Source organism: Brassica oleracea, chromosome C9, assembly GCF_000695525.1.
Source record: "Brassica oleracea var. oleracea cultivar TO1000 chromosome C9, BOL, whole genome shotgun sequence".
Classification (NCBI taxonomy): Eukaryota; Viridiplantae; Streptophyta; class Magnoliopsida; order Brassicales; family Brassicaceae; genus Brassica; species Brassica oleracea.
The window spans coordinates 49,540,619-49,561,741 of NC_027756.1; the positions used below are offsets into that span (position 1 = coordinate 49,540,619).

At 40.5% G+C, this 21,123-nt stretch overlaps 6 protein-coding genes across 7 annotated transcripts; 3 read left to right on the forward strand and 3 right to left on the reverse strand.

Moving 5' to 3' along the window:
- Positions 1 to 638: 638 nt before the first annotated feature.
- On the reverse strand, positions 639 to 2,428 carry LOC106313819. The gene is made up of 2 exons (XM_013751731.1): positions 2,029 to 2,428; positions 639 to 1,568 (listed from the first exon to the last, which is right to left on the reverse strand). Exons 1-2 carry the CDS (start codon positions 2,395 to 2,397, stop codon positions 774 to 776), a joined length of 1,164 nt encoding a protein of 387 aa, XP_013607185.1. The 5' UTR covers positions 2,398 to 2,428; the 3' UTR covers positions 639 to 773.
- A 1,078-nt stretch (positions 2,429 to 3,506) lies between these two features.
- LOC106318513 (ADP-ribosylation factor GTPase-activating protein AGD3) lies at positions 3,507 to 8,801 on the forward strand. 2 transcript variants are annotated; one of them, XM_013756526.1, is made up of 19 exons: positions 3,507 to 3,670; positions 3,774 to 4,073; positions 4,507 to 4,583; positions 4,689 to 4,789; positions 4,892 to 4,962; positions 5,105 to 5,167; positions 5,275 to 5,319; positions 5,426 to 5,491; positions 5,588 to 5,635; positions 5,755 to 5,850; positions 5,937 to 5,978; positions 6,108 to 6,323; positions 6,402 to 6,533; positions 6,617 to 6,844; positions 6,935 to 7,342; positions 7,428 to 7,573; positions 7,644 to 7,737; positions 7,815 to 8,290; positions 8,358 to 8,801. In XM_013756526.1, the coding sequence occupies exons 2-19, from the start codon at positions 4,029 to 4,031 to the stop codon at positions 8,491 to 8,493; spliced, it is 2,490 nt and encodes an 829-aa protein (XP_013611980.1). In that variant the 5' UTR covers positions 3,507 to 3,670; positions 3,774 to 4,028; the 3' UTR covers positions 8,494 to 8,801. The 2 variants fall into 2 exon arrangements, with proteins under 2 accessions (XP_013611980.1, XP_013611981.1); XM_013756527.1 differs by having other exon boundaries at positions 3,507 to 4,073; positions 7,653 to 7,737.
- Positions 8,802 to 9,053: 252 nt separating this feature from the next.
- On the forward strand, positions 9,054 to 11,324 carry LOC106318649 (inactive leucine-rich repeat receptor-like protein kinase CORYNE). The gene is made up of 2 exons (XM_013756719.1): positions 9,054 to 10,812; positions 10,895 to 11,324. The coding sequence occupies exons 1-2, from the start codon at positions 9,905 to 9,907 to the stop codon at positions 11,202 to 11,204; spliced, it is 1,218 nt and encodes a 405-aa protein (XP_013612173.1). The 5' UTR covers positions 9,054 to 9,904; the 3' UTR covers positions 11,205 to 11,324.
- LOC106318648 (aspartokinase 1, chloroplastic) lies at positions 11,297 to 14,187 on the reverse strand (the record flags this gene model as incomplete). The annotated part of the gene is given in 13 exon segments (XM_013756718.1): positions 11,297 to 11,589; positions 11,662 to 11,724; positions 11,807 to 11,923; positions 12,006 to 12,122; positions 12,213 to 12,305; positions 12,389 to 12,508; positions 12,593 to 12,709; positions 12,786 to 12,881; positions 12,967 to 13,116; positions 13,318 to 13,472; positions 13,633 to 13,673; positions 13,761 to 13,843; positions 13,930 to 14,187. Coding segments are annotated over 13 exon segments (1,566 nt in total), but the record flags the coding sequence as incomplete, so codon positions are not given.
- A 322-nt stretch (positions 14,188 to 14,509) lies between these two features.
- LOC106318521 (pentatricopeptide repeat-containing protein At5g13270, chloroplastic) lies at positions 14,510 to 17,006 on the forward strand. The gene has a single exon (XM_013756536.1). The coding sequence runs from the start codon at positions 14,599 to 14,601 to the stop codon at positions 16,852 to 16,854; it is 2,256 nt and encodes a 751-aa protein (XP_013611990.1). The 5' UTR covers positions 14,510 to 14,598; the 3' UTR covers positions 16,855 to 17,006.
- LOC106318522 (coiled-coil domain-containing protein SCD2) lies at positions 16,914 to 20,662 on the reverse strand. The gene is made up of 17 exons (XM_013756537.1): positions 20,174 to 20,662; positions 19,860 to 19,996; positions 19,692 to 19,767; positions 19,573 to 19,614; positions 19,429 to 19,491; positions 19,288 to 19,337; positions 19,153 to 19,180; positions 18,976 to 19,050; positions 18,765 to 18,875; positions 18,624 to 18,684; positions 18,415 to 18,531; positions 18,169 to 18,290; positions 18,017 to 18,086; positions 17,809 to 17,850; positions 17,542 to 17,582; positions 17,246 to 17,372; positions 16,914 to 17,170 (listed from the first exon to the last, which is right to left on the reverse strand). The coding sequence occupies exons 1-17, from the start codon at positions 20,549 to 20,551 to the stop codon at positions 17,094 to 17,096; spliced, it is 1,617 nt and encodes a 538-aa protein (XP_013611991.1). The 5' UTR covers positions 20,552 to 20,662; the 3' UTR covers positions 16,914 to 17,093.
- Positions 20,663 to 21,123: the final 461 nt, after the last annotated feature.

Sequence of the window (21,123 nt, forward strand, 5' to 3'; positions counted from 1 at the left end):
CCAAAATTTTCGGGTATATTTCGGATCCGGGTCGGTTCGGGTATTTAGGACCCGAAATAGACCCGAAATACCCGAACTGGACCCGAAAACTCTAAAAATACCCGAAGAACCGCAAAAATACCCAAAAATTTATCCAAAATCAGACCCGAAAACCCAAAACATACCCAAATTTTACCCGAATACCCAAATTATATTTTCTAAAAATCTAAAATTTCACCAAAAACCTACAATTATACCCGAAAATCCAAACCCGAAACTTTAAAAAAAATCTGAAATACCAAAAATATACCCAATCACCCAAATATACCTAGTATATACAATTATTTGCGGGTACTTCGGATACCCGAACGAGTCTCGGGTAGGACCCGGACCCGGACCCGAACCGAGACCCGCAGGTCCAAAAAAAAAGATCCAATAAGTACTTAGCATGGACCCAGACCCAGACCCGAACCTGTATTTTTGGGTCGGTTCCGGTTCGGGTCTTCGGATCCGGGTAAAATGCCCAGGCCTAACAGGAATCTTTTAGTTGGGTATATAAGCAAAATCTTTTAAGCAATTAAATGGAACCCATGATTTGATTTATAGCAGTCAAAGATCAGAACTTGTTGAAATGAATCGAAAGAAACTTATAATAAAATGACTTTTTAGAAAGCAAGGAATCATAGCCAGTCTCAAAGGCAAACTGCTTTGAGTTTTTTTTCTTACTATGTATAAGACTGCTAGAAGACGCTACATGTTTTGCAACTCATGGACCCCAAACCAAACCGAATAATCTAGACATCAGTTTCATCTACACTTTGCTTGGCACGATACTGACGACCGTTCCTTTGGAAACTGTTGCAGCTCTCTGATTCTTCTATTTCAGTATCACCACCTTCTGTTTCACTTGGTCTCTCGTCTTCTGCCACATGACCAGCTTCAACAGGCTTCGTCTCACTACAGTTGCCACCGTCTTCTCTGACGTCCTCGGTCTTCTTCTGCGGACCAAAGGAGACTTTCTTGAATGATTCTGACTCTGAAGTTTCTAATCCTTTGGAATCCTTGGGAATGTCCGTGAACTCTTGTGTTTGGGACTTCTCATTCAATTCCGAAGATGGGTCAAAGCTGTAACAGGTGTACTTCGAAGGATTTACCAAGTAATCCGGTACCTGAGCACCACTTTTACCCCGAGGCAATGCGCTTTTTAAGGAGGCAGAAACTGAATAATTATCTTCAGGCTTCTTTGATGTTTCTTCAGTGACAACATCAAACCTGACCCGCTTACTTGTCCTTGCTTCTGAATCTGAACAACTCTCTTTCCTTTTGAGTATAGGTTTCGGTGGCACAGATTTAGAAGATTCTTCTGGGTGCGGTGTTGGCTCTTTACTCTTCGAGGGGATAACGCCAGAAGGGCTAATCTTGTTAGCCTCGAGTTCATCTTCCTTCAACCTCATTTTTGCAGCAGCATGGTTAGCACGAGGGTCCCGAATCCGCACACCACAAGGTCTGGAAATGGCATCTTCCATAGACAAGCCTTTACCACCATCCTCTTTCCCTAGTGCGACCTTATCATACTCATCTTCTTCGTCCTGCGTCAAAAAGCAAAAAAAAAAAATTAAGCCGTGAGGAACTGTTTCAATAGTTTATTGATGAATTAATACATTGCCATTTACAAAAACTAAAGGCAAAGAAACAATTCTCAGTATCAAAGAAAGCGAGATGTTCTCCTACTAGGCCTAAAGACTGTTAACAAGAAAAACTGAAAAATTCAAGAATCTTCTAATTGGAAACTGATATGAGCTTATTAATTTGCGAAGGAACTAGAAACTTTAGGCTAACCGTCCTCTTAACCCTAAGCTCTCTTGTGGACTAAGGTTAGTCCAAATTGATATACACCTTAGTCTATATCTTTTAATTCTCCATGTGTGAACAAAGGTTCATATCAAGAATACAATTGAATACAATTGTTCCCTAGTTTTACTTAAGCGTTTCCTTACTTCCACAATCGTCACCTAACAAAAACACTTTAAAGAAAAGAATTGATTATACCTCGTCATCGAGAGTACGGTCAAGGCCCATGGAAGCTCTGATGCTCCAATCATCATCATCAACATCAAAATCCTCGTTACCGCCTTCCTCACCCTCCTTCCGATCAGTGCTCGAGAGCCTCTGCTGCCTCAGAATCTCGTCGAACGATGATGCACAAGGCATCTCTTCCCTATCGTACGACGCGAGCTGCTCTCGCTTCCACTCCCGCTTCTCCACTTCTGCGCCGGAGAGAGACCACACCGAGCCCGATTGCGTTTGCCGCAGCGGCGGCGCAGAAGACGTGGAGGTAGTAGTAGGAGACGTGGAGCGAGAGAAGGCGAGAGATCCGAAGATCCGATCGACGCGAGACCGAAAATCTTCGCCGGCCATCACAGATCGTTTCGGGGGAAGAAAGTAAAACCGCCTTGTGCGTGATCCGTTTTGATTATATGATGTAAAAAGAATTCGAACTTCTACATGGGCTTTTTATCTTCCTATTGGGCCTATTATCGACCCAGTTTAGTTTTCCAGTCGGTCCCTGTTGTTTTTCTGTTCTTTCAGTTTGGATCTCCTCGGAAGGAATATTTTTGCGTTTGTAATAAACTAAGATAAAACAAAAAGATTTTACGACCCGTGGGCCTGTTTCAAGTCTAATGAAATGAAAGAGGGGACAGCTAGAAAGGAAAAAGAGATCACATAGTAGTACTAGAATTTGATCAGTAGGTCGGAAATAATAGGAGAGAGAAACATGATATGATGTGAGAATCTGACTAGAAAGACCAGAGTCATCAGATAGAGTAGATTAGGTCAAGTTGAAAAATATTAACAAGTTGGTTTACTTTGATGATGAAAATGTTGACCAAAAATAAAAGATAGTGATAATATATTTGTTATTTACCCAGATATCTAAATTTACATGCTCGCACTAGACTGAATACATGAAAATGATGAAGGAGAAACTTTCATCTGAGGATAAACGAATACCGATTGGTTTGAACAAAGATTGATTGCAAAACTATGTTTAACACGATCTTTGGGCTAAAAGGTGTATATGATCGGTAATGATTAAACAATTTTCTAGCAGCTGTACAATTTATCATAATTTATGATTAAACAATGTGAATTTGAATCTCATATTCGACTGTAAAGTCTGCCAACAACAAAAAGTAAAAGATGTGTTGGTGTCCATTTTTTTCCAAATTAACTCCCTTTTCTTTTTGCTTTGCCATTTTTTTCCACCCTATAATAAGAGTTTTATTTATTTTTGTAAAGAAATTTAAAAATATCTTTAATCATCTATACCCCACGGACCACACTCTCTCTGTCTCTCCGGAACAAAAGGTAATGGAGAAGCAACCAGAGCGCGGGTCCCACACCCCCTTAGCTATTATCATTACTCCACAGATCAGGATTGCGTTCACTACACGCGCATCGTTATCTCGCACTTCATAACTTCACACGCGTATTAAAACGCGTGAGAAACGGGAGTCCTTGTTTTCTCAGATGACGACCACAGTCAGTCCTCCTCTCTCTACTCCTTTCCCTCTTCTTTTAATTTTACAACCTCGAAACGACGCCGTCTCTTACCAACCTTCTCCATCTCCGGCGGTAATTGTACGACACAGTTTCGCCGCCTTTTCGGTAAAAAAATATCACGAAGACGGTGAAGTTCTTTTCTCTCTTTTGTCTCTCTTCTCTACTCCCGAGACACTTACATCTAAATAAAACCACAACTGTTTTTTTTCTCTCTCTCGATTTCACTGAAGGTTTCGTCTAGACAAAAAAAAAAACAGCTCGAATTACGCTAAAGCTCGAGACTTGGGAAGATCATCGACTTTGGTTTCTTTGTCAGTTCGGGAAGTTTAGGTTGAAGGGAAAGAGGATCTCAGTTTTTTTCTCTTTTGGGGAGACATAGTTGTCTTTAGCTTTTAGGTTTTTTTTTTGTTTTTGTTTGGTTTCTTCCGTGTGATGTTAACTGGTGTTTGTGTTGAAGAAGAAAGGGAAGTAATCATTTACCCAAAATGCATTTCACCAAGCTTGATGACTCTCCCATGTTCCGCAAACAGGTTTGTTTCTACATATCTTGGTCTCTTTCACCTTTGTCCTCATCTCTCGAGTCTTTTAGCGTCTCAGGTTAGAGTTTGGTGTCATATCAAGCAAGATTTATCCTTTAGGTTGTGAAAAGATACAAACTTTGGAGCCCTTAGGATGTGGTAATGTCTGGAATGTTTGGGGTTTCACCGACATTTATACCCCTAAACTACTATAATGGAACTTCTGTGTTATCTTCTTACTTGTATTCTCATGCTCACTGTTTTAATTGGAGTTCTTGCTATATATACTCTAGATGAGCAGAAAAGATTACAACTTTGATGTAAAGAGAGTAAGTAGCGTAGCTCAAGTTCTGTCCAAAACCTGCTCTGTGTGATGTACTTCGCCTTCTAGTTATGTGCTGTTCTTACTGTGTTACATATCTTTTTTTTTTTTTTTCTGAAACAGTTACAAAGCATGGAGGAGAGTGCAGAAATATTACGGGAAAGAAGTCTAAAGTTTTACAAAGGATGCCGCAAATACACGTATGCTCTACATTTTCGCAAATATGTAGGATTGTAGATGTACTTCTGGCTCAAACAGACACGAGAACATATCTTCTAACACATAGATTGTCCTTGATTTGTCAGTGAAGGGTTAGGCGAGGCATATGATGGAGACATTGCTTTCGCTAGTGCACTTGAAACATTTGGTGGTGGCCATAATGATCCCATTAGTGTGGCTTTTGGAGGTATGCCTGACTTCACATAACTAGCATATATATCTGGTGAAAATTGGAAAATAAAACTAGTTTCATCGAAGGTGATAAATAGACTCTAACTTGCCGTGACAGGACCTGTGATGACGAAATTTACAATTGCGTTGAGGGAAATTGGGACGTACAAGGAAGTTCTTCGGTCACAGGTATGCTAATAGTTTTGTCTTATTTAACTGGAAATGGTCTTTACATAGAGATTGCTTCACCTTTAGACATTGTATAGATTTCCAAATTAGATAAAGTCCTATCAATCCTGCTATATATGTTTTAATGAGTTCTCATTGTCAGGTGGAACATATACTGAATGACAGATTGCTTCAATTTGCCAATATGGACTTGCATGAGGTTAAGGTACAAAGCTTCTTTCTTTCTTCTTGGTCCTGCTTTGGATAGTCCAGATATTTCTTTTTCCCATTTGGATATGTAATCCTGAGAGATCTTTTTCTTTTCCCCTACAGGAAGCTCGAAAGCGCTTTGACAAGGCTAGCCTCACCTATGATCAGGTATCCCTATTGTCAGGGTTTTCATCTTCCTGTTCTCGACTCTGTTGACATGGTTTCTGTTTCTAGTTTGGAAGTTAACTGATTAAGTTCCCCTGTTGTGCTTTAGGCCCGTGAGAAGTTTCTATCGTTGAGGAAAGGTACAAAAAGTGACGTTGCTGCTGCTTTAGAACAGGTGTGATGCATAACTTTAGTTGTTCCTAACATTTGAATATCAAGTATTTAGTTTTTCTTTTGTCTGTGTGTCACTAACATATTTTGACACTGTCAGGAACTTCACACTTCGAGGTCTATGTTTGAGAAAGCTCGATTCAACCTTGTAATATTCTTTTGTTTGATCTTGGTTATTAATTTCAAATCAATATACCCTCTTGTCACATCAATGCTAATGTTAGGAATAATCTTTTGTTTTCTTTGGTTTCCCTTATTCATGCTCAGGTGACTACTCTCTCAAATGTTGAAGCTAAGAAAAGATTTGAATTTTTGGAAGCAGTCAGCGGAACGATGGATGCACATCTTCGCTACTTCAAACAGGTAAGTTTATCAGCTTCTTCACAATTTTCTGAACACTAAAATAGTCTGAGAAGATTTGTGTAAAATCTGAATGTGGTTACTTTCAGGGTTACGAGTTACTGCATCAGATGGAACCATATATCAACCAGGTCCGTTTAGTTCTATGAACTTTTCTAAGATCATTTATGAGTTTTAACATGTTATTAATGTGCTGAGAACGCTTAGATAGTAGCATTTAGGAAGATATTTATACTTCAACTCTTTAATTCTTTTTGCAGGTGTTGACCTATGCACAACAGTCCAGAGAGAGATCAAATTATGAACAAGCAGCACTTGACGAGAAGATGCAGGAGTACAAAAGACAGGTTGATCGAGAGAGCAGGTATGGTTCAAATAGTGCTAATGGATCCCCAAATGGAGATGGCATACAAGCGATTGGTAGAAGCTCTCACAAAATGATAGACGCCGTAATGCAATCTGCCGCAAGGGGAAAGGTTTAATTAATAAATCCTTCTTACATATGAATGTGACACCTTCACAAGAATGCTATTAACGTTTCATGCTACTTTCAGGTGCAAACAATACGGCAAGGTTATCTCTCTAAACGCTCTTCAAACCTGAGAGGAGACTGGAAAAGACGGTTCTTTGTTCTTGACAGCCGAGGGATGTTGTACTATTACCGGAAACAATGTAGCAAACCATCTGTGAGTTTTGTATTTATATAATCTTTTATTTGTAAAAAAAAAAGCAGAATAGTGCAGATTAAATATGTTCATTTGATGTTTAGGGGTCTGGGAGCCAGCTCTCTGGACAGAGAAACAGCTCAGAGCTTGGGTCTGGACTTCTAAGCAGGTGGCTTTCTTCGAATAATCATGGTGGAGGAGTGCATGATGAGAAGTCTGTAGCTCGGCATACAGTGAACTTGCTTACCTCAACTATTAAAGTAGACGCTGATCAGTCAGATCTGAGGTTTTGCTTTAGGATCATTTCACCTTCAAAAAACTACACATTGCAGGTTTGATTCAGAGAGTGTTTGTTTCTTTGTTGCTGCCTTTAGACCTTCAATAGTTTTCACTCAGTGTTAACATATTGTTTGTTAGTGCAGGCTGAGAGCGCACTGGATCAAATGGATTGGATAGAAAAGATCACTGGGGTTATTGCATCACTGCTTAGTTCTCAGGTCCCTGGTAGCCCCATGGAGAGTGGCCACCACCGGTCCGCTAGTGAAAGTAGCTCATACGAAAGCTCTGAATATGATCACCCCACTACTGATGAGTTTGTATGTGAGAGGAGCTTTATGGGGTACCACGAAAGGCCATCTAGAAACTTCCAGCCGCAACGGTCCATTAGAAAGGGTGAGAAGCCCATTGATGTCCTGAGAAAAGTCTTTGGGAATGACAAGTGTGCGGATTGTGGAGCTCCTGAACCAGACTGGGCTTCTTTGAACCTAGGTGTTCTTGTCTGTATCGAGTGTTCTGGTGTTCACCGTAACCTTGGTGTGCATATATCAAAGGTATGTGATAGAAGAATCTGAACATGGATGGACCTTTAGTTTGAAATCAGTTTAGAGCAATCTGAAAATTTGGCTGTTGGTACAGGTTAGGTCACTCACTCTGGATGTGAAAGTATGGGAGCCATCTGTTATAACTCTGTTCCAAGCTCTTGGGAATAATTTTGCAAACACGGTCTGGGAGGAGCTGCTTCATTCAAGGAGCGCCTTCCATGTTGATCCAGGCTTAACAGGGTAAAAAACCTCCGTTTATAATTCAAATGTTGACCCTCTCATCCAAAGCTAAAAGAACCTTAATCACAAGAATGTGCAGGTCTGATAAATCAAGAGTGCTGGTCACTGGAAAACCTAGCTATGCTGATATGATATCTGTCAAGGAGAAGTATATACAAGCTAAGGTTTGTAAGCTTCTTACCCTTTGTTTGATTCCTTATGTCAGAGTTTATTAGGAACATTCTTTTTGGTCATTTCACAGTATGCTGAGAAGCTGTTTGTTCGGAGATCAAGAGACTGTGACTTCCCACAATCAGTTGCACAACAAATGTGGGATGCAGTTTCTGCCAATGATAAAAAGGCTGTTTACCGTCTTATCGTCAACGGTGAAGCGGATGTGAATGCTGTGTATGACCAACCATCTTCCAGCTCTTCGTTAACGCTTTCCAGAGTAATGTTAATACCTGAGAGGCCACCAACGCGTGAGGACGTGCTACTCAAGTTAAGAAACGAGTTGCTCGATAGAACTTCCTCAGGATTCTCTTCAAGTATTCCACCAGAGGAGACTGGAGGTTGCTCTCTGCTTCACTGTGCTTGCGAGAAGGCAGACATTGGGATGGTGGAGCTTTTGCTGCAATACGGTGCGAATGTGAACGCTACGGATTCAAGTGGGCAAACGCCGTTGCATTATTGTATCCTCAGAGGCAAAGCGGTAGTTGCAAGACTGCTTCTCACGAGGTAATCTCCCAACGTATTCTCTTGGTAGATCCTATTGGTAGTAACACAGATTGAGTTAATGTTGCAGGGGAGCTGACACGGAAGCCGTCAATGGAGAAGGAAAAACGGCTCTTGACATTGCTGCAGAGTCAAAATTTACTGATGCGGAAGTCCTGTCTCTCCTTTCAGAAGCTGCAAACGGTTACAATCACAGACAGTGCTGATAAAAAGACACAGAAAGAAGCTTAAGGGCATGGAAGTCTTGGGAGATATGTTTCAGTCATTACTTTCAGGGCCTCTAATTGTCCTCATCCTACACTTGTCTCGAGCATGCTTAGCCTCCATAGTATTGTATGTTTTGTGATGGATATAGGCTGCTTAATGGGAAGTTATATTGTGTTGTGTCGTTGTGTGTATTTGATGTGTACGACTATAGCATCCTCAGTTTGTGTAAGCAACTTGCGGCTTGTTCATTTCTTGCAGAAGTGTTGACCATAAAACGATTCATTAGCTATATATATAATCTATGGTATTGGTTTTGAATCTCTGCCCTCACAAGAACCGATTCAAAGCTAGTAAGATCATATGCCAAAACAACATCTGAGCTGAGAGATGATAGACTTGTACAAGAACAAAACGGTCTTCAAAAACGTGTTCAAATCTGAAAACAAAATCACTTTTTGAATAAAAGCAAAAGTTTTTACTTTAGCCAAAAAAAATGAACTTAAAATTATAATTATTGAAAGGACAGTAAAAGGAGAAAAGCAAATTATTCTCAGACAAACAAAGGGAACATCTTTTGTGTAATAATCTCATACGCTAAGACAAAGTTGCACACATTCCCAAGCCTCCCTCCCATCCAACGGTTCTGCATCTCTTTTAGCTTATCTAATTCAACGGTGGAGATCTCCTTCTCGCATTCTCCCCTCTTCACGGAACTCGATGTCTTTGCTTTCGGCCACTCATGACCAAGCAACGAGAGCTGCCTTTCGTACGCGTACGTGGCGATGGGACCCATGTTTTACCATGACCATCTGACATATGAGGTCCCACTCTAAGGCGGGAACCCATTTTTCCTCTTTTCTTGTATTCTTTTGGGTGTAAGTGTAAGGATGGTCATGCTTTTTTTGAGGAGAGAGAGAGAGAGAGAGTTCACGGTCTCGCAGATACTGTTTCTTGAAAAGAGGTCTAGAGTGTGTGTGTTGTTTCGTTTGTGTGTCTCTGTCTGGTTGCTAGATAGTTTTGTTTGTTTGGTTCATCGTTTCAACCACAAGATATGTAGAAACCAAGGGAGAAAAAAAAACATCATTGAAGTTTGTTCCTTTTGATTATTTTGAGACATAGTTTGAGTTTCTGTTTTTTTTTTCAATTGTGGAGGAAAAGAGGGAGAATTTTAGATTAGAATCTTTGAGCCAATGGTTCCTTTCATCTTCTTTGTAAAGATTTTGAATTGAAGATTCCCTTTTTCTTTTTCTTTCTCAATTGGTTTTCTCGAGAATATATTGTGTGGGTTTGGGAGAAGAGGAGAGGAAGAGAGAGCTTCACTGTAGTATTAAAAAGACTCTCACTTTTTACCTCCTTCTTTTAGCTTTGAACACAGCTTCAGCTTTTGTGTCCGAATCTTGAAAAACTTATATGCTTTTTTCTTTCCCTTCAATGGAGCAAAGAGGAAGAAAGAGATATTGCAACACTGTCTATCTCCTCTTGTTCATCTTCTTAGTCTTCTCTTCAAGAACAACCTCAAGCGCAAGTTGTCGGCGAAGAGCTGTGAAACACTTATCCACAGCTCCACCTTCATCTACACCACTCGAATCAAGAATCACTACCAAGGTTATCATTGTTAGCATCGTCTCAGGGGTTTTAACAGGATTCTTCTCGGCCTTAGCATTAGCTTTCTTGGTTCGTTGCACTGTCAAGTACCTGAAACAAACGCCAATTCTCAAAGGCCCTGTGGTGTTTTCCCCTAAGATCACACCTAAGTCTCTCCACGCAGCTCTTGCTAATGGTATCCAGTTGCTCGGCTCAGACCCTAACGGTAAATACTACAAGATGGTGCTTGATAATGGTCTAGTGGTTGCGGTTAAGAGACTAGGCTCGCTTGAAGGAAACGGCGGCTCACCAGAAGCAGCAACTAAGTCGGTTAAGAGAAGGCTGCAGAAGGAGCTTGAGCTTCTTGCTGGGTTAAGGGACAGGAACCTGATGAGTTTAAGAGCTTATGTCCGTGAATCAGATGAGTTCTCGCTGGTGTATGATTACATGCCGAACGGTAGTCTTGACGATGTGATGACTAAGGTTAGAGCTCAAGAACTAGAGCTAGGATGGGAGATAAGGCTGAGAGTTGCTGTTGGAATTGTCAAAGGGCTTCAGTATCTCCATTTCAGCTGTGAGCAGCAGATTCTTCATTACAACTTGAAACCTACGAATGTGATGTTGGATTCTGAGTTTGAGCCTCGGCTTGCTGATTGTGGATTGGCTAAGATCATTCCTACTTCACATACATCAGTGTCTTGCTACTCAGCTCCTGAGTCTTCTCAAACTAACAGGTGCTTGCTTAGAATCAACGCTGTCACCTCTTGAGTTAAACTCTCTTTTACTAACGTTGGTTTGCTAATCATTGTGACACAGATATACAGATAAAAGTGACGTCTTCAGCTTTGGGATGATACTGGGTGTTCTTTTAACCGGGAGAGACCCTACCCTTCCTTTCTCTATAGAAGGTGCAACCGGAGGGAGCTTAGGACAGTGGCTGAAGCATTTGCAGCAAACGGGAGAAGTAAGGGAAGGTTTAGATAAGAGTATTCTTGGGGAGGAAGTGGAGGAAGACGAGATGTTAATGGCGTTACGGATCACCATTATCTGTCTTTCTGACTTTCCAGCAGATCGGCCTTCAAGTGATGAGCTTGTACACATGCTTACACAACTACACAGCTTTTAGCCCAATGTTCTTGTACCAAACATATCTGTGTAACATATGTAGTTGCATCTCAATATATTTCTTCTCTTATTGATTAAAATAGATCACACAAATGGTCCAAGAAATTGTTCTCATAACAAATGAAAAGTGTAAAACAAGTAGTAGACAACAAGGAAGTTCTTAATGAACGTACGTAGAACTCAGAAGCAATACAATGAAAAATGCAGATCAAGCAATGAGCTGGTCAAAGTCAATTGTCTACTTGCATTGTCCTAACAGGTGACCCATTGCCAAGTCTGGGTTGTATCAGTAACTCCGAGAGGTCACCGCTCTCAAAGAAGGATTTGTGAAGAGCCTCAACGCATCCTTCAGCTTCATCATCATTTACTATAAGCGAAATGTTTACCTGCAAGAAATAATTTTTTGTTAGGCGTGTACTTAAAAGAGAGTTTTGTGATAAGCAGTGTATTATTGTTACCTTGGATGCTCCTTGTGATATCATCTGGACATTGATACCTTTTGTCCAAAGAACATGAAACGCCTGCATGAATTCAAAAAAAAACAATTAGGTAAGAAATGTCTTTCTTGATGAGAACATTCAAGGAGGGAAGAGATCTACTAACCCTCTCTAAAATCAGGGAGGAGTGTTGAACATTCCCAATTAAAGAGATTATAGCTCTTCCTTTAGAAAGATTCACAACTGCAATTTTCTCAAGTTCCTCTACTACATGATCAAGTTCCTGTTACAGGGAAAGATCTTTGAGAAAAGCATACTTTATATGGATTGGAAAATAAAGTGTTTGGGACTGAACAAGAACTCGCCTGTTGAATCAGTTCCCTGCTCCAAAGTTTAGACGGGTCCAGTGTCAGAGATAAGCTGACTTCACTAGTGGCAACAACATCTACGGATATTTCAAGGTCCTCAAATATCGAAAATACCTGGCCAATATAGTGAGGTTTTGCAGGTAATGTTAATTATTAACACTATAATTATAGACTGGAGAATACCACATAAATGTACATGCTTACCTTTGCAAGAAAGCCAACTTGCCCAAGCATTCGGGTGCTTGCTATATCCAGCATGGTCACATTGCGTTTCAGAACAATGCTCGTTAAAACAGTCTGTCATATGAAGAAGCATAAGTTTTAGTTCTCTGTGAAGGACATGAGCTGCATAAGAGATAACAAATTTAGAGACTCTAAACCTTGGTCATGTCTCTTGTTTTAGTGATGATAGTTCCAGGAGCTTTAGGGTTATAAGAATTTTTAACCCTAACAGGAATCTCACCCTCTCTTGCTGGCCTCATTGATTGTGGGTGCAAGACCTGCAGCAACAATTATAATTTTTTACTTAAATCACTGTACAAATTCTCTGTGTTGCCGCTAATAACTGCTAAGTAGAGTGGGACCTGTGCACCAAAATAAGCAAGCTCGGCTGCTTCATCGAATGTTAGAAAGGGTACTGGTGTAGCTCTTTTGTAAATAGTAGGGTCACATGTTAGAACACCATCAACATCTTTCCACACCTACTCCAAACAAACATCCAAACTTAACAGAGATGTTTAGAAAAAAAACCATTGAGCTTTAAGGCTGTAAAAGAACCTGAATCTCTTGCAAACCTAACGCTTTGCCAATTGTGGTTGCCGTCAAATCACTGCCACCTCTACCCAAGGTAGTGACCGCACCAGTTTTCCATCCCTATTATTGATTTTTAACTAATTAGGCAAACCACACAACAACTTGAAATGCAAATTCTGAAGATATCAAGCTTTTAGCAAAATACCTTCCCAAGGAAACCCGTTATGATAGGAACAGCAGGATCATGCATCCAATCATCATATAATCTCTTGGCAACAGCTGGATAAGTTGCTTCCAATATATCCCCATTTGTGAAATCATCCGTGGTAATGAAACCAATTTCAAATGCATCATACTGCAAAGTTGATACTCTAGTTAGCTACTAGAAAAAAATGTATGAATTTGATTGTGCACAAGAAAGCTCAAACAAAAGTTTAATGACCAATTCAAAGTATATACACTTTCAGCCTGGTTCTCATATTAGTCAACAAAACAAAATATATATACTACTTCCAGAGAGAACTAAACAAATACTAAAATATGATGGAGGACATACTTGGCGTGCCTTGACACCGATTTTATTAAGATACGCTGCGAAAATCCTTGTGGACAAGCACTCTCCAAAAGAGACTAAGTAGTCTCTGGTTCGAAGTGTCAGCTCCTTCATCATCGCTATACCTTTCAGGAGTTGCTCTAGTTCTTCCAAAAACGCTGCAAAATGTTTTCCCAAATTAACAAAAAAAAAAGAAAGCAATACATGTAGTAAGGCTCTTGGATTATTACCAAATGAAACATTAATGAGCCTACTTAAAATAGCAAGAACAAAGCTCCAAGTGTACAAAGTTACATGAGCAAACAATACTATTCTTACATGTAACAACAGAGGGGTCGATCTTGAGCTCTTTCACTGTCCTGAAACAACAACAAAAAAAACACATTCTTTACCAAAACCAACACCGAGCAGAGAAAGTGATACTTTAATGTAGAGTGAATCAAAACCTGAGATGCAATTCCTTTATAACGCTCAATTCCTCAATCTCAGATGCATTAGAGACACCACAGCTCACAGCCTTCTCTCCCGCCTAAACTAACCAACAACTCAGAAGCTCAAAATCAAAACTTTAAACATCAATAACAAAGTACAAAGGAGAGAGCTTTCAGACATTACAAGCAAGAGATTGTTGGTTGTCTTCCCCATAGCGGAAAGAACAATGACCGGACTCTCTTCCGGAAACGCCAATATCAAATCCGCCACTTCCCTCATCCTCTCCGCCGTCGCCACCGAGGATCCACCAAACTTCATCACGCACGTGAATCTCTTCTCTTCCACCTCCCTCTCCTTTATCGCGCCTGTCTTCTCCTCTTCCATAACAGCTCGCACAGTGCCTTTGAGACATGAACCCGAAACATTCCTTGTGCAGGAGGAGGACAACAAGAACTTCCTCGGGCATTTCAAAGCTGTGAAACCGACACGAGTCGGAGAGATCGGTAGCGTCGACGAGTTCCGGTGGCTGGTGAAAAGGGCATTGCAATGACACCGAACCCTAGCAGCCGCCATCGGAGAAGAAGAAGACCGAGAATGTGTATTGATAGAAGTGGAGAGAAATCGTACGGCTTAGACGCCAAAGACGAAAACTTTAAACCCTCCTTTTCAGTTTTATACCTGAAAACGCTGTCGTTTTTATTACCAACGATGATTGGTTTCGAGTCTTGACCAAGTTAGTTGTTGTCTGTTACCTGTAATAAAACAGAGCTTTGCTCTTTCATTTGGTAGGAAAAAAAAAAGCTTTAAACTTTTTTTTTTTTTACAAATTTTCATTCTTTCAATCAACCAACAATGACGACGATCCTCACTTTACAATCCTCGCTAACCCCTTCACGAGCTCCGGTTACAAAGCACGCGAATTTCAATCAGATTCCGTCGTGGGTTTCTCTGAAATCGAGCACTTCATCTGTAAAACTCGAGCACAAGCAAGGGCAAGTCGAGAATCTTCATCTGGTCTCCTTGTCTAAACACGGCAAGCTCAACGAGGCGTTTGAGTTTTTCCAAGAAATGGATAAGGCTGGCGTCTCCGTCGCTCCGTACTCTTACCAGTGTCTCTTCGAAGCTTGCAGAGAGCTAAGGTCTTTATCTCACGGGAGAGTCCTCCACGATCGAATGCGAAAGGACTGTGAGAGTCCTTCCGTGACTCTTCAGAACTGTGTGTTGCAAATGTACTGTGAGTGCGGGAGTTTGGAGGATGCAGATAAAGTGTTCGACGAAATGCCTGAGTTAAACGTAGTTTCTAGAGTTACGATGATGTCTGCTTACGCAGGACGAGGTCTTTTGGATAAAGCTGTTGGTTTGTTCTCGGGGATGTTAGAATCAGGAGAGAAGCCAACTTCTTCTGTTTATACTACACTCTTGAAATCTTTGGTGAATCCTAGGGATTTAAATGTTGGTAAACAGGTTCATGGTCATGTTATACGTTCTGGGTTATTGGGGAATGCGTCTATAGAGGCTGGGGTCTTGAACATGTATGTGAAATGTGGTTGGTTAGTGGGTGCTAAGCTAGTGTTTGATCAGATGGTAGTGAAGAAACCGGTGGCTTGGACGGGGTTGATGATAGGTTATACTAAAGCCGGAAGAGCAAGAGATGCTTTGAAACTGTTTGTGGATTTGGTGACGGAAGGTGTTGAATGGGACAGTTTTGTGTTTTCAGTTGTTCTTAAAGCATGTGCTTCTCTTGAAGAGGTTAATCTCGGCAAGCAGATTCATGCCTGTGTCGCTAAGCTTGGACTGGAGTCTGATGTCTCTGTTGGAACTCCTCTCGTTGATTGTTACATCAAATGTTCCAGCTTCGAGTCTGCTCTTCTTGCATTCGAAAAAATCAGTGAACCAAACGATGTTTCCTGGAGCGCAATCATCTCTGGATACTGTCAAATGAGTCAGTTCGAAGAGGCTATTAAAACTTTCAAGTCTTTGAGAACCAAAAGTGCAGCGGTTCTAAATTCGTTCACTTATACTAGCGTATTCCAAGCGTGTTCCGTACTTGCAGATTGCAACATTGGTGGCCAAGTCCATGGAGATGCTATAAAAAGAAGCCTGGTTGGTTCTCAGTATGGAGAAAGCGCTCTCATTACGATGTATTCAAAATGCGGATGCTTAGATGACGCACGTGCAGTCTTTGAGTCGATGGACAACCCCGACGTTGTTGCTTGGACGGCTTTTATATCAGGTCACGCCTACTATGGAAACGCCTCTGAAGCTCTGAGATTGTTTGAGGAAATGGTGAGGTGTGGCATGAAGCCGAACTCAGTGACTTTTATTGCCGTTTTAACCGCATGCAGCCACGCTGGTCTGATTGAACAGGGTAAGTGTTACTTGGACACGATGCTTCCAAAGTACAACGTGGCTCCAACTATTGACCATTATGATTGTATGATAGACATTTATTCCCGTGCGGGAGTATTAGAGGAAGCACTCAAGTTTATGAAGAGTATGCCTTTTGAGCCTGATGCAATGAGTTGGAAATGCTTTCTAAGTGGGTGTTGGACGCACAAGTATCTCGAACTGGGGGAGATTGCTGGTGAGGAGCTTCGCCAGCTCGATCCAGAAGATACAGCTGGATATGTTCTCCCGTTTAATCTGTATACGCAGGCTGGAAGATGGGAAGAAGCTGCTGAGATGATGAAACTAATGAACGACAAGATGCTAAAGAAGGAACTGAGCTGCAGCTGGATCAGAGAAAAGGGCAAGATTCATCGGTTTATAGTGGGTGATAAACACCATCCACAAACTCAGGAGATCTATGAGAAGCTCAAGGAGTTTGATGATTTTATGGAAGGTGATGTGTTTCAGTGTAGTATGACAGAGAGAAGAGAACAGCTTCTTGATCACAGCGAGAGACTTGCCATTGCATATGGGTTGATATCGGTGAATGGCCATGCCCGTGGACCTATCAAGGTATTCAAGAATCTCCGGGCGTGCCCAGATTGCCATGAGTTTGCAAAGCATGTATCTTTGGTTACAGGACATGAAATCATCATCCGAGATTCTCGAAGGTTTCACCATTTCAAGGAGGGGAAGTGCTCTTGCAACGATTACTGGTGACTGGTGATCTTTAGTGTCTGTATTAGTATATGTAGAATGAGTCTGCAAATTAAAAAGAGAGTGCAAACGTGGATACATTACAAGTTAAGTAGTGCAAATGCAATTCTTCAGTATACAAAACTGGATTAACATTTTCTTGACTGCAAAAGTACTCGAACCACACAAGAAGAAAGATATACAATACTGTTAAAGATGTGGTAACATGACTGTTCCGGAATCCTGGGGTCCATGCTCATGACCTACTGGTTGGACCTGGAGGCTTCCCACAATCTGCGTTCTATCCGGCGCTTTCTTAGCTCTGTTAGCCCTTGCTCAACTGAAAATTAGAACTAACCAATTTAGACCTTGTCTCCTCTTTTGGTTAAAAGTAATTTGGTAGGTTAGATTGTACCTTCCATGGCGTCATGTGAAGATGGAGAGTGTGCACTCCTGCTGATCCAGAATTGAAGACGTTCTCTTGCAATGTCCACATCTATGCCAAGGGACAGGGCTCTTCTCCAAAAGTATGTGAGCCAAGCCTGCCAAATGTTCCAAAGGATTCATAGCGCTGAGATTATAGAAATACCAAGTTGAGCTAAAGAAAATTACTCTAATATATCCAAAATTACATAGATGAACAGAAAATTATATTAAAGAGAAGATATAGCAGGGAGCAGAGAAAGCAAGAAAGGGTTTGTGGTTTTGTACCTCCTTGAAGAGAACATCTTCAGACTCTTCTGGACTCAGTTCTGCAAATAACAGACAGGCCGAGGTCAGAATTATCCTCAAGAATAACAAGTACTGTCTGCACTCTTTGTTGTAGTACATATGAAATGACATTCTTTATGTATTTAATAGTCCTACTTTTATCAAGAGTTTGTCATTGTAACGTTGTTGATTATGCATTTACCAATATATGAATTTCATAACACCATGTTGACCTATAAATTCAGTGATGTAAGCCAAATAACTTACCAAGTGCCTCCATTAACTTAGGACCACCTGGTGATTTTAACTCTGAAAGAAAACGACCAGAACATGTAAGATGCCACATAAAAGAACATGTTCACTATCATTTTAACAATTTTAATGATGAAAAGAATCGCTTTCTCTGGCTAATGAATAAGCAACATACAGCTATTGGCAAGAACTTAGCTCAAGAAGAGCTTCTACAGAAACTTACCGGGATCAGATAGTCGAAAAGTATTGGCCAACCTTAGCTGGGCTAGTGTAATAGATATGGTAACTTCAACCTTCAGAAGAACGAGTCAAGTCGATGAGAAAAAAAGAAAGAGGGGTACATGAACCAAAACGATACCGAAAATGAGAGTAAACCTTTAAAGAAGCTAGCTCCTTCAGACCCATTTCCACAGAGAGCATACTTTCAATATTCCCCTCTCCTGTTAGATCATTTATATCTTGAACGAGCTGGCTCCTCTTCTCGTTCTCCTCAGAATCTAGTCAGATGATTCCATAGCCAAGAGATATGTTTACCGTGATGAGAGGTGATAATTAAAATCATAGAATGTTATTACAACAGAATCTTGGAAGAGACGGTAACATGACTGAGTGACCGCTTACCTTTTTCCCAGCTTTCTTCCTTAGCCTTCTGCCCAGCTGATAGCACAATTTCAAAAGGAAGAGGGGCCAGAGATGACCAGTATTCGTACTTGGACGTAGCGATGTCCGAACATATGCCTAAAGTGCAAATATGCAAAGATAAATGATGGAACCAAAATTCTAGGTGTGTTACTAAGATGTATGTTGTTATATACACACCTAGCACTTACCATATCTGGCAGCTAAGCCCCAGTACCGAGCTAGCCAGCACCGCTTAAGAACAACTTCCTCCTGAAAAGCATACAAGGGTCAGTTACTTAACCCGGAACAAAGCTTATGTTGTAAACCGTGGAAAAAACATGAAAACGGACCATCTCTTTTGGGGTCAATATCATTCTATGTGTCATTGTTCGTAGAGCGTTGACTTCAGATTCCGCTACTTGAAGTTGTGATACTACACCAGCAGCCTCTTGTTTTGCATTCTGAATCAAAATGAAACATAGAACATATAAGATTTCTACATTTTTCATTAACTAGCACCTCACAATAAATGTGAGACACTGATGGAGAAAAATGGCTTACCTCTACTTGAGCCCGAAGAGCAGTAGTCTCCTTATTAGCCCCTTCTCTGTTCTGCCTTGCATCTTTAAGAGCAGCCTGTCACAGAGTGAGTGCTAGTAAATCTAAAAGCCACAACAACAATATTTATACTTGAAAAAAACAAAACCATCACGTAATAGAAAAATCCTGAGGGAGTACCTCTCTCTGACGCAAAGCAGCTTCTTTTCTGCAGCATTGAGACAAAGTAAATTCACATCCATGTAAGCAATTTAAATTCAACCAAAAAAAAAAACTAAGAAACTGGCAAAAAAAAATGGTAATGAAATTGACTACCTGCTCAGAAGTTTAGCTTCCAAAGATACGCCTTCTCCCAAAGAAGTCACCTAAAGTTTGTCTCAAGTGTGAGAACAGTATTTAAAAATATATTTTTTTTTAAAAAGCATACGGACACGTTTATCTTTGCTTTCCAGTTACCTGTTTCTCAAGCTCTCTCACCCTGGCTTCTGCTTCCTTGCATCTCTCATCCTCAAGCCTAAGCTGTTAAATACACTCAAACGTAAAAAAAACAGATCTACTGTTGGAGATAGATAGAAACCAAGCAGGAGAAGGACTTTTTACCTTTTCAAGAATACTCTCATTCTCCTCTTGCAGCATATCGAGCTGTAATGCAAAATAAACTCTCAGTTTCCATATTCACCATATAATATCTACACATCAAAAGAAGAAGAAAAACATACTTCATCTTGAAGTGCGGACGCTTCATGCTGATCTTTCGAATCTTTTGCACTAAGTTGCCCAATCTCAGGTAAAGCCCTGCCAATGACAAACAGATCTCTCAATCATGAACACAAACTCAACTAGTTGCAAAACTTGCAATGAAGATAGGTTGAGGATTGGATCTTCACCGCTTTTCAGTCTGTTGATTCTTAGGAGTTACAACAGGTAATGGAACGGTCGCTTGGTTCCTTTGAGACAATTTGCTAGGCGGAACAGGTGGTTGCTGTGATGCTCGAACAGACACGGCTGGAGAGTTCCGAGAAAACTGATTACCACAAACAATCAAATCCCCGATTAGAAAACAAAGTGATCATCTTTATTAGTTTCCTTTACCACTAACATTCCTAAAATGGTAATAATCAAGGTCTCAACCAGTATCTCACATTCCAAAAATAGAAACTTTGAAAAATGAGCAAACTTGTGGTCAAGTCAACAGATTTACCGCAGGGGAGGAAGATCTGCCGATCTTGGGAGGAGGAAGAACAGCAGCAGCAGCAGGTCTAGGTTTAGTAGAAGCATTGTTTCTCGTGAAGGAGAGAGGAGGAGCGCCGTAGCGGAAATCTAGGTCATCGCCACCGACATCGTCTTCGTCTTCGTCGTCGTCGGTGGTCTGCGAAGCCATGACCTTCGCGAGCCTCTGAGCCGCGGCTTTGGCCGCCACGTTCTGAGCTCGCTTGACGTTCGACATTCCCGTGACGGAAGACGATCGAGCGTGGTGGTGACGCGCCGGAGAGGAAGGAGCGGCGGCGGCATTGGGGGTGATGGAGTCGCCGTTCCATTGGCGGAAGTAGCTGGGGCTTTCGGTGCGTGCCCGTTCCATATGGAAGCACGAGATGCAGAGACCTAGATCTTGTTGGTGATGGTGGTGTGTTTATGGAGTCGGACAAAAGACAACTTTGTTTTTTTGTTTTTTTCGCTAAGCAAAGTTTGAACAGAACAAAAGAGAGTTTATAGCTTGATTGCTTGTGTTTTTTGCTTTATTTTTTGGTTTTTGCTTTTGTAGAAACCATTTTTCATCTAATCAAGTTTTTAGTTTTAGTTTTTGTTTTTATAAAAATCATTTGAGTTGCCAATCAAGATTTTCAATAAATAGATTCCCTAAAATTTAGGGAAAATAGTTTTTGAAAACTTTAACCAATTTATGAAAAAAAACCAAAAAACAACTTTTTTGAGTTTTTATGAAAAAAAACGAATTTTGATTTTTTTTGTAGAAACTACTACATTATAATTAATTAATAATTAATAAATAATATTTTCATAAAAATTAAAATTATCATAAAATATTTTGTACATTAGATATCATTTAAACAATAATGTGAAATATTTTAATTTGTGTTTCATATCTGTAAATAAATTTATATATTTTATAAATAATATTATAGTTTCTATAAA